Raw genomic sequence first — 12,494 nt, forward strand, 5'->3', positions numbered from 1 at the left:
GCCAAATGACCCTTAGAACCTTTTCTTCAGGTTTTTATGTGACAACTTTCTTGCTGCACGTGGGTGGTCTTCTTTCTGTTAGCCACTCTGCTCCCCGAGGAGCCCAGGTCCTCAAGTGTGGCCCGGGACCCAGCAGTGCAAGCTAGTCACAGATGCAGACGTAGCCCCCCTGACTTCCTGAACCAGAATGTGCATTTCCCCCAGATCCCCAGCTGGTCTGTTGCCCTAAAGTTTAGGAAGCATTCTGTTGCCCACTGTCCGTAGAGAAGGGCACCCTTATATACCACAGAGAAAGAAATGAATTTAATGGCTACTGATGTTCACCCCCTACTTTGTGATGAACTTTACCAAGACAACACCAGGCCATCTCTCCGGACTGTAGGAGATGGAGTGTTTGCCTGTTCAGTAGATGTTGGACTGAGTCTGTCCAGGATCCGTTCAGCCAGGGAGGGGGAGCTACTGAGGGTAATGAATCTCCATTCCTGAGGCATTCAAGTGAAAAATCCTGAGCCACCAGAAGCTTAGGCCTGTCAATTGTAAGACTTATTTCTAATCTTGGCTTGAAGCCATCCTTGATATTATTCCTGTTTTGCATTTTATAGTTGTTTCTTTCCAAAATAAGTTTGGAATCATGGTGGAGATAACTTGATAGCCCAACAAGAAAGTATAAAATCCTCCCTAAGAATTGACAATAAGCACACAAACCGTGCATCAGGGTGTTTAATCTTTCAAGCCCCCTAAAGCAAGCATCACTGTGAACGTGGAGTAGTGCCAGGAGCATTAAAAGATTGGATTGCTTGCTTTCCTTGCCTGCTAAATATGGTGCATTTCTGACCCAGATAGTTTTTTAAACCTTTTATAGCTTTGCAGAGGAGCAGATTCCTTCAACACTAAATGAAGAATTTATCCAGGAGCTATAACTTTAAAGGTAAAAGATTTTGAAGCATTAAAAGGGATAGGAAGAAAAATCCTTGCTGTATTGTTTAATGATGTAAAATAGAATACTTGTTATTTTGTATTAAAAAGTAAAGAAAAATACTTTCCAAAACCACAGAATCTTCTCTCATATTTGAGCATTCTGCATGTTCCAAATGTACAATGCACAGCTACCTGAGAATAGGTACTTTCCATAAATATTTACATGTTGATATGATATGAATCAGTTGTTACTATGTAATATATGTATATATTTTAAAATACTATTCATGTTTCTTGAAAGAATATTTATGGGCTAACCCCCTAGTGTACACAATTAAATACTGCAATGCTTTTAAAGCTTCCCTTGCTCCTCTAGATTCTCATTCCCCCAGTTAAGTATTACCCTGCCCCCCCTTTTTACTAATCTTTGTTTGCCTTTTTATTTTTCAATTCAGATATAATCAACATGTAACATCATGTCAGTTTCAGATGTACAGCATAATGACTCAATGTTTGTATATATTGGGAAATATCCCACAATAACTCTAATTAATATCTATCACCATACATAGTTACAATGTTTTCTTGTGATGGAAACTTTTAAGATCTACTCTCAGCAACTTTTAAACTTACAGTAAGGTATTATTAACCATGCTGTACATTACATCCCCATGACTTACTTATTTTACAACTGAAAGTTTGTAATTTTTAATGTATTGCTTTTCTTTATAACCTATTATCCATGTAGGTAAATTTAAACAATAATGTTTTGTGTTCCCTTGCTTTTAACTTTACAAATAGGGCACTAATGCATTCTTCTGTGTTCTTTTTATTATTATTGCTATCATTGTAGTTCTATATTAGTTTTTGAGATCCAAACCTGTGAATATTTATAGGTAAAGTTAATTAATTTTTACTGCCCTGTGGTTTTAGATGTATATTATACCATGTTTTACTTATTAAATCCACCCTCCCATTTTACTGTTGAGCGACAATTTGATTGTGCCCCATTTTTTTTGCTATTATAAAAAATGCGATAAATATTCTACAGCTGCCAAGAATCATCTTGCCAGTGATTTTAAAATTTTCCTTATGTACAAACTATCAAGCTTTCCTAATATGCATAGTCAACTTAATGAAACAAACTTTTGGTTGTTTCCAGCTTTTGGTCTATGGAAGGACCCTAGAGATTTGGAGGCAATGTGTTGGAAAAAAAAAAAAACGTAATAGACTTTTCTTATGTATTTTCATAAAATTGTGTTCATGTGCAGAAAAACTGTCTCATTAGTATAGTTTTGAATAACAAATAGTGTTTCTAAGATGAGCAGAATTACAAAGTTTAAACATCCCATGAGAGAGTATAATGACTTTTTTTCTTTACCACTTAGTGCTATTTTTTGGTTGTAATTATAATTTGGCACTGAGTGGCAAAAATAGTATAAGATCTTGCAATCACAGCACATTATCTATAACTAACGTATAAATTCAGAATGACCTCTGCTCAACTCAGCTGTAAATACCCAGTTGATTCCTACAGAACAATTCCAGGCACTGATTCAAACTAACTTAGTCAACTGTACATTTTATACCAACATAACAGCATGTTTTCCTCCTAGAGGAAGAATATATACTATTTAAACAACTCAACTAATGCCCTCACCAGGCTGCAACAAACACACAAAACCAAAACACACCAACTTACTGATGTTAAATAAAAAGATGAGTATTATTTGTTGTCAAGGAAAAGCAGGAGAGGCAGGTCTAGGACCAGTGAATATGGAGTCCTGATTCTCAATAGATGTACTATATCCACAAGTTTTATGCACAGGTAATGACTCCCTTGTTCAGAGCCCCTTGTGTCTATGGTCCGTTGGACTTCCCAGCTCTGTTCTGGGGAAAGGGGGGCAGGTCAGTTTCAAATTGAGTGGAAACTTTGAGACCCAAAGACGTCAATGTCAGAGTTATTTTATCCAATCCCAAGAGTGGTGTAGGCCAGTGTCTTTTTAATGATCTTCTTAATTAATGTCCACCAGAACCACAATATGCATCTGATTAACAATGAAATTCATTTTATCCAATTCATGCTCTGTAGCAATATTTGGTATTCTCGGAAATCAATACCCCATGTTCTGAGACGCTCCCTAACCGGTTCTCCTTCCTCTTTCTGTTTCTCCTGATGGAGGTTCAATTGCAAGTTCCCACTCACCATGTGGTCGGTCACACTTTGTTGCAGTGCTTTCCCATAAAGGCAGACTAGTACGTCTTCCTATTACAGTTAGGATGGCCATATAATTTGTTGTCCAAACCAGGACGCTTTAGCTAATGAAGATGATCTCAATAATGATGACAGGACAGCAAGCATAGAGCAGGGCTCTGTGGCTTTCTTTGCATGACGGGGGGTCCTCTCGCAGATTAGCGGCCCTTTTTATATGTCCCGTCAGCACTATGTGATGCAGGTTTCCCTTTTTCCTTTTCTATTTCTTCTCAGTGAGAGCTTTGTTTGTAAATCGTTCTTCCAACAACAGTTTCACTCTACTGTATCATACAGAGTTTTGGTGCCTGCCAGGGAGGGTAGTGGAAAGATGCCCTCTTTTGGATTCCTTTTGTGGAATCTTTGTACTATTCAATAGCACACTTGCACTGCAGAGTTGGGGAATATTAAATTATGTTCCGAATCTCTCAAGTGTCCTTGCGTGTGTGACACATTAGCAGACCAGGGAGCCAATGACTGTAATGAGGTCTCACCTCATGACCCATTCTGGTGTCGTGACATAAAGTGACAATTTCTCCAACATCCTCAGAGGTACTTAAATTTCTGACTCCTTCCGTAGTGATGGACATGTTCCGTTAACTCAGCAATAAATATCCCCTGTCCACTTTCACTGTCCATCCTGAATCAGGTCATCGAGGAATGACCCTCTGCTATTTTACCATCAGGGCTTCAGGCAATCTTCTGCATGGATGAAAGGATGACTCATGGTCTAGACACGTCTTGGGCCGTGGCACCCCTTGCTTCTTGACCTCTATCTCATAACTGGAACAATGAATTACTTGACGGTTTGACCTTTCCTTCTTAAAGTTCCACTTTGAGAAAGATTTCCTTGTGACCACTGGATTCAGTTGGGGTTTGTTCTTTACAGGAATACTTAGGTACTGCATTTATTTTTTTTTTAATTATTTATTTATTAAAAAAATTTTTTTAGAGAAAGAGAGTGCGTGTGAGCAGGGATGGGTGGGGAGTGACAGAGGGAGAGAGAGAATCTTAAGCAGACTCCATGCCCGGTATGGAGCCCGACATGGGGCTCGATCTCACGACTCTGAGTTCATGACCTGAGTGGAAATCAAGAGTTGGATGCCAACTGACTGAGCCACCCAGGCGCCCCAGATACTGCATTGTATTTTAGATGAGTTTGAAGTTTGTGATCTGGAGAAAAGAAAGGTTTATTGATTTAATGTTTCTGATCCTTTATCCTAATGTTCTCAGTTCCTAAGCACTGTAAGTAGAAGTCACCTATAAATAGGATTCAAAGATAAACCAGGTGTCATCCAAATATATCCAACCTTTCAGAAATTCTTTTACAAACTGAAATGTGCATATTTTCACATAAAACAAGGAAAAAGTAAAGGGAAACTGGAGAGTTAGGCAGTTCTTTATGATGTAACATTACATTTGAAGTGTCAAAGCCTCTATGAGGCTAATTTATGGGTTTCCACTGTGCTCAACAGTGGGTTTAACTGATGCAGCCTTGGCTGGTTTTGGTTTATATTTGTCAGGAATACAAAGCATCCAAGCCTCAGTCACTGAGAGCAGAAGAAAGATGGACTACATGCATTTTGTGGAAATTCTTAGGCAGCAAGCTAGCAGCTGTTGGGCGAGAACAAGAGGAGGCTCTGTCTTTAGTCCCCACCCTTCGAAGGTGCACCAGTGAGCCTCACAACAAAAGTTCAAAGAGAGGGGCATGAAAAACATATAAGTATAATGAGTAAAATCTTTATGAAATTACTGATTCCAGGGGCTCCTGCGTGGCTTAGTTAAGCATCTGTCTCTTGATTTCAGCTCAGGTCATGATCTCAGGGTCCTGGGATCAAGCCCTGCGTCGGGCTCCGTGCTTGAGTTTCTCTCCCTCTGCCCCTCCTCCCCTCATGCTGTCACTGTCTCTCTCTTTCTTTCTCTCACATAAATAAATGAATCTTTTTTTAAAAAAAGAAAGAAATTACTGATTTCATTTCATTTAAAAAAATTAGAGCCTTATCAAATAACCTCAAACCCCAGGCTGTAAATATTAACAAAAACTTCCTTAATATTTAAATGATTGGAAAATGATTTTTTAATGATTTTTTTTAAAAGATGAATCGTTATGACTTTGTATCCAACAAGTTAGAAGAAGACATTTTCCTGGAAATTATGTCAATGAGACATAATTGTATAAGGCAAAGAATAAATAAAATAAAGAAGTTTCCCAGGAAGCATAAAATTTACTTCACAATTTCTTGGAATCAAAACAATATTAATTATTAATAAATGCTGTGCATTTTCATGTTTGCATGTGAAAATAAAGTATTCAATTAAGTGAATGCTTTGTGATTTTACCCCACATTGCTGCAGGTAGGTTCCCCAGGAAGCTGGCTCTCTGCTTGGGAGATTTGTGTACCGTGGCTTAGTGAGGTTAGTTCTCAGAAAAAAACCCCGGTGGGGGGTGAGAGAGCAGCTAGGTTGAACAGAGACAAGGTGAGGTGTGATGCCGTTGCAACAGAAGCCTCAGAAGATCCCACGCAGGCTCTGAAGGAGCTTTGCCCCTCAGGGACGTCCCAGTTGAGGATGTGGGTCGCTGAGCACTCCATTGCATCCGTGGGCACCAGTCATACCACTCTGCGAGACTCAGCTCCCCACAGCCAGGGCAGTTCCTGGGGAGAACCTCAGCCTCAGGCCCAAAAATGAGGGGCATGTGTGTAATGGAGACTAGGCTGAGTCTATAGATTTCCTCCAATTGTGGCCTTTTACCAAAGCATTTACAGTGACAGCGTTCTCTTTCGGGAGCGTTTACTTTCCTCCTGTACAGGGGGAACTTTGCCGTGCTCAAATCAAAGAACCTGTGATTGCTTCAGAGGGCAACTCAGTGGAGGGTGGGAGAGCACACTCCACCCTGCTGGCCCCACACGTGGGGAAGGAGGTGGTTCTGAACCCAGTCGGCTTTGACTTTGATTTCAAAGCTGTGTCCTTGCTCATCATTGTTACAATAGGATTGTCTTCTTGGGAAACCCAGGGGAATAAAATAAAACCACTGTCCAGGAATTGTGGTTTTAATGGTAAAAGATAACCTGAGGCATATTAAAATTTTTAAGGGTATGTTTGAGCAAACATTGATTCAAATCACACAACACCAAAGTAGAAGTGGTTAGGGGTGCTCTGTGGACAGGAGCCAGGGGAAGGACTTATATAGAGAAGGTGTGGAAACAAAGAGAGGAAATTATTGATTGGCTATAGCTTAAAGCCTGGTGGGCTGTCTGAGGTTGGCTGTCCTTAGGTTCCGATTTCAGAACCTTGAGGCATTTACAGGCTCAGATTCTGGTTTGCTCTCCTAGGCCATTAAAGCTTTTGGTGAGTCACCTCGGTCTGATGGCTTCTTTCCTTAATTAATTTAACAGTAATTTACAGCAAGCCAATTAGTGAATGCAGCAGAACTTGTAAAAATTTAACTCTTATTATTGAAAACGATCAAAGCCCATTTCTTTTTGCATGGAATAGTCCATATGCTAATTTTCCTCCATTATTTTCAGTGCCATATCATTGAGATACTTGTTAATTTTGTGTGCGTGTTAATGTTAAAAGGTATTTGACTAAAATGCCTCATTCAGAAACAACTGGAAATGTACGTATAAATTGTTCTTAGATGTCTTTGACCATTTTTAATCAAACATTGTTCTAACTATGCTCGTGCATGCACACACACGCACAGAGAGAGTAGAAATTTCACATACATAATTATTTCTCAAGCATTTTAAATTTCGCAAGTCCTATTAGGCCTGTGATTTTTTTTTTCTGATTCTGTTGTCCCATAGCCTTTAGTTCATATAGTTTAATATCATGCTAAAAGGAGTGATTTATTCTGGGCGCTTTCAAAAGAGAAATCAAATTCTGCTTAAATTAAATGGGCCTTGACTCTACTGATAGGATTTTACATCCTACCTTTGGCTCATCTGTCCATAAGCCTGGCTCCAGTTGTTATTTCTGTGCTTTACCAAAACCAGTAACGTCTGTTCTCAGCCGTCCACCGCCCCCCGCCATGAGGAGCATGAGCCTTGCAACGCGTGTAGGAAGCCTAATAATCCTCAGGCGTCTGCAAACAGCAGGAGGCAGCAAACTTGCATGTACAAAATCTGTGCACTATTTTGGCCCCGACTGTTGACTTTCTCCTTTGTGTGTCTCCATGTTCATTCAGGCTGTCCCAACAGCAGCTCTGGCCCTGGATGTGGAGGTCCCCTGGCCGGGTTTCAGGGCTGCCTGAGGCTCATCTCCATTGGCGACAAGGCGGTGGACCCCATCACAGTACAGCAGGGGGCGCTGGGGAGTTTCCGTGACCTCCAGATAGACACCTGCGGTCTCACGGACAGGTAAAGCCATCCCATGTCATTTTAGCATTCTTGATTTCAATTTTTTGATAGTAGGTTAAAAACAAATGAACCGCTGAGAGAGAGCACCTCCTTCTAGCCCCTTCTTTCTTCAAGATATCCAATCCGTATGGAAAAGTTATAATTAATTGAAAACAAGAAAATGACAATCTTTAATTTTAAACAATTGCTCCTTTCAAATGATATTTTCTTAGAAGACTCACTGTCATGAATTTTCCTTGTGTATGTCCCCAAGCTACTTAGTTTTTACAGGATCCTATTCATGGTGCTGTAATTATTGATGGGTGTAAATACTATGAGTATAAATACTTTTAAAAACTCTTCTACTGCACAAAACAGATTAGAATGTTCTAAAGAGATGAGGAATCATCTCGAGGACCAGTAAGTTAAAAGGTACATGTGGTCATCGGGATGCACCCCATGCTCCCTTATCTACGTGGAAAATGAAAAGTAACTCTTCCTCCTGGAAAGGTCGAGCCTTTGGGGATTTCTGGTCACGTAAACACAACAAAGAATGGAAGGAACCCGGTTACCATATCCTGAGCACTGTACCAGTTCAGTGAAGGAGGTAATGGGTGAACAAAAGACACAGGCTTCCAGTTATGAAATAAGTAAGTCGTGGGGGTGTAATGCACAGCGTAACGACTTGAGTTAATACTGTTCTGCGTATCTGAAAGTTGCTGAGAGAGTAGATCTTGAAAGTCCTCATCACAAGAAAAAAAAATTTTGTGACTATGTGTGGTGCTAGACTTACTGTGGTGATCATATCCCAATATATACAGCTATGGAAGCATTCTCATCATTCTCTTGTACACCTGAAACTAATATAATGTTATAAGGCAATTATACCTCAATAAAAAAAGAGAGAAGCTTTGAAACACTAGCATGTTAATATCCTTAAGCATTGCAACTTTATTCAAATTGTCTTGTTTGTCATGCTATCTGACTTTCAGTTTTTCTGGCTAAAAGGGATGGCTTAGCTTTAACACATTAAATTTTTTTCTGTGCCTTCTATGTTTGACCTTCCTGAAGTAGGACTGCCTTATGTTCCTGTTGAATAAACGAACACACTCCAGACACCCTCCCACGTCCGTGCGTGGCCACCCTCTTCAAAGTTCATGCTTTGCAAAGTGCTTTGTGCAGTAAATCTATTCCCAGTTTAACACTAATTGGAATTCCATGTTGTGTCCAATAAACTACAAGTTGCATTGCAATTTGGCAGTGTGTTAGAAAACCATAAATTCCAGTACTTAAAATATTAACTCATAAGAACTTGGGATTTCTTTAATGCAGATGTTCATGTGTATAGTTTACATTCTATTCATTTGTAGGGGAGAAAAGAGATTCAAAGAATTAGGCAAAAACTCTGAATCCTAATTTTCAGATTTTGAAATGTATGCTGGCATAGAAACTGGCTTCATCTCTAAGTTATAACTTCAGCCAGCTCTGAAATCCTGAATCTTGGTATTGGGAGGGGGTTCAAAAATATTTGCTTGCAGATAGGGTATAGCCCTCACCCATGGGAATGGCCATCAGTGGCTCAGGAGAGTCAGGGGTCAGGGGTCAGGGGTCAGGGGCCAGGTTGTCAATTCAGTGGTGAAGCTCACAGGATGTTACTTAAGTGCCCAGGGAATTTCCTCACAAAATATGATGTAATCACAATATTTCTCTTACATAAGAAACGCGTGTTGCCCCTTTGTGCATAAAGGTCTTTTAGCCAAAAACAAAACAAAATGAAAAACCAACAGCAAAGTATGCATATGTGTGTGTGTATATATATATGATATATTTATATATATATCACCAAAATAGAAAGGTTTTCCATATCACACCTAAAAATGATTTTTAGAAATATGTACCAACAATGGATGGAGACCTCTGGGATCCAGGGTATTAAGTTACCTTCTCCGCTCAAAGCAGAAATTGAGGTTCATGGCAATGCTGTAAGTGGGTATGAAAAGAGCTATCGGCACTTTGGCTGATATAGTCAATAATTGGAATTTTTTATAGTTTTTATGGCTTAACATCTGAAAACATGTCCTTATTCTCCACTACTAGAAATGTTCATTCTTCCTTAGTGCTTCAGGCCGTACCTACCACCTCCATGTTCAATGCACCATGAAATAGATTCAGGTAAAAAATACGACAAAGCAGCCATCCATGGCCAGGCTCTTGCCGGGTGCTCTGTGCTGAGCCCAGCTATCCACCAGCCTGTCCAGAGCCCAGCCATCCACCAGCCTGTCCAGAGCAAGTCATGGTGTGCTCAGGTGAAGCTGAGATTTATTATTAAAATGCAGGTGATTTTGTAACTCTTATCCATCAGGCATAGGAGTTAATAATTCATGATGCATAATAGCATTCCTGGCCCAACGGCACAGCAGGTTATGAAAAGATGTTTGAAATCTGCTGGGGATATAGGAGACCTTCCTGAGCCACACAAAGACTCATGTACATGGTGCTCTGTCCTCCCGAGGCTCCCATGACATGGGGACAGTGGTGGATTCTTGGGGACAAGGCTTCAAGGACAAGGTTCCTGTGAGGAGGGACCGTGTCTTACACCAGTTGTGTTTTGGACATTAGGATTTCATGTCATATAACTCAGGTTACACGGTCCTTTCCAGGTTTCTTTTAAGATCACAGGAATGCCATCTTGAACACCTCTAGGCATGGACTATACCAATGGGGCCACTTTTCCCACTTCCGTGGACTTTGGCCAGCGTTAATCTTCTAGATGCTAAAGGCAACATCATGCACTATATGTGTTGGTTTTTAGAGATTAGTAGGAAGTTGTGGGGGGTTGTGGAGACATGTGCGAGGATGAGGCAGGCTGTCAGAGAGGAGGGAGGGACACCTACACTGGGGTGGAAGGTGGATCCGTCAGTCAAGTGAGAGAGGCTGGACATCCAGTGAAGGTACAGCCATGTGCCCAAGCCAAAGTGCAGCCATGAGTCTGCCTGTTTGAGCATGGCTACTGTAGAAATTGGGAGTCTGAGGGCGAGGAGCAGGGGCTGGCGAGAGATGGGGCTGCCTGGCTGGGCAGGGGCTACACCACAGAGGCCTGGTGGCCAACTCAAAATCTGGACATTGATCTAAGGTTCCCTGGGAAATCACTGAGGGCTTTGTGCTAGGAAGCCACTTGCACAGTTAAACAATACTGCCCACAGGGGAAGATGATTTGGGTGTGGACCGCAGAGAGAGGGTGTGTGACCGGGAGGCCAGGTAAAGGGCTGCCTACCCATGTGAGAAAGGATGATTGACTGAAGTAGGGAAGAGAAAAACATAGATGATGTACACGGTGTTTGGTGGATAGAATCACAAGCTGAAGAGCTGCGTGGCTATGGGGGGATGGAGAGGGACCTGTCAGGATGACCCTCAGGTTCTGGCTCGGACAGCTGGATAAAGGGTGGTATCACCACTCAGTGGAATAGTGATGGAGGAGAAGCACGATTTTGGGAGGCACAGAGTCAAGAGGTTTAGTTATTAAATCTTAAGATATTTTGAGAATCATAGAAGTACAAAATCCTAAAGTTGAGAAGAATCTTAAAGGTGACATCTATTGAAGTCTCCATCTCAAAGCAGGGATCTCTTTCTCACTGTAGAGAAGAGGATCCTGCTTCTGTTCCATCTTTCAGGAACGAGACCCTTGCCCATTCACCAAATGCGTCACCAGTGTCCTCTGTCCCACCCAGATTTCCACCATGAATCTTCATCTTTCCTGCTCTAAGTCTAGGCATGCTTTACCCCCATATTCTGACAAGTACTCAGTGAATTTCCTGAATTGGCTCGCCTCTAGGCTAATGTCTGTTCTCTTTGCAGTCTTTTAGAGGCCAGGGTGTTAAGCACTATTCCAATCCTGATTGGCCTCCTCCGCATCAACTCTGGCCGGCATCTTCCCTAAATCTGGAAGGGACTTGGTCCATGCACGGTGTGTAGGGTTCATAACCTCCCTTCCCAAAGAAACTGGTACAGACTAAGCTCACCTCATCTGCTTGTAAGCACAGCCAGCACGCTGGACTTGTGGTTCCCACCAACCCCAGGTCTTTGGCAGTGGAGCAGTGTTCAAGTCAGGTTAAGATACGCGCTGGTGTGGGAGTGTGCTGCCGTTTTAGTTTTCTTACTACAGCTGGTACCTCTCTCTGGTCTTCCTTGTGCATGCTGAGTCCTGCCAGGAAAGCAGGAGGTTTGGGGTAAGAAAGCCGACCTCAGGTGTGTAGTCGAGGAAACTGTCCTAAATAGGCGAAGGACATGGGACAACAGTCCTTAAGGGAAGGGCCTGGATGCAGACTGACCTGCCCTCTAATCCTTGGAGGTGAAGAGACATCCTTCTATTTTCCCAAGAAGCGCACCTTCTAGTTCTTGGCATAGAATCAGGTGTCTTCCACTCAAATGCCAGAAGACCTAGCAGGAGAGTGTTTATGTGTGTCCTTTGAAAGAAATTGGGCTCATTTCCAGCATCTTTCTCCCAAACAGCAAAGGAGTGCTAACTGTGTATAGAGTAGAAGTAACCCAAAGTTACCCATTCCTTTGACTCCTTGAGAGAAAGAGGCATTGAGCTCCAGAGGATAATGAGTAATTACATAGCTCCTGTAATTGTATGAGGCTTTTGAGGGACTATATTGAGAGCTTTAACTATATAGCAAGAGAGGCCGTGTGGCTTGTGGGGACCTAGGTAATCTTCCTTTAAATTCATGTGGGTCTTCTTTTCGACATCATTGACAAAGCTGTGATGAATAACATTCCTTTGTAAGGATATAACAAATTTGTTTTATCCTTCCTCACTTGATGGACATTTAGGTTATTTCTACTTTTTGACTCTTATGAATAATGCTGATATGAATATTAATGTACAGGTTTTTGTGCGGACTTGTGTTTTCAGTTCTCTTGGGCATATACCTAGGAGCAGAATTGCGGGGTCAGTGGTGACTCTGTGTTTCACTGTCTGAGGA

At 41.5% G+C, this 12,494-nt stretch overlaps 1 protein-coding gene across 3 annotated transcripts in view; it reads left to right on the forward strand.

Moving 5' to 3' along the window:
• The window catches only part of LOC118527586 (contactin-associated protein-like 3), a 180,533-nt gene that overhangs the window by 98,859 nt on the left and 69,180 nt on the right, over nt 1-12,494 (forward strand). For all 3 annotated transcript variants that reach the window (XM_078062282.1, XM_078062284.1, XM_078062283.1), the window contains exon 10: nt 7,359-7,530. In XM_078062282.1, coding sequence (XP_077918408.1) covers nt 7,359-7,530 — 172 coding nt within the window. The remainder of the gene's footprint in view (nt 1-7,358; nt 7,531-12,494) is intronic.

Source organism: Halichoerus grypus, chromosome 14, assembly GCF_964656455.1.
Source record: "Halichoerus grypus chromosome 14, mHalGry1.hap1.1, whole genome shotgun sequence".
Taxonomy (NCBI): Eukaryota; Metazoa; Chordata; class Mammalia; order Carnivora; family Phocidae; genus Halichoerus; species Halichoerus grypus.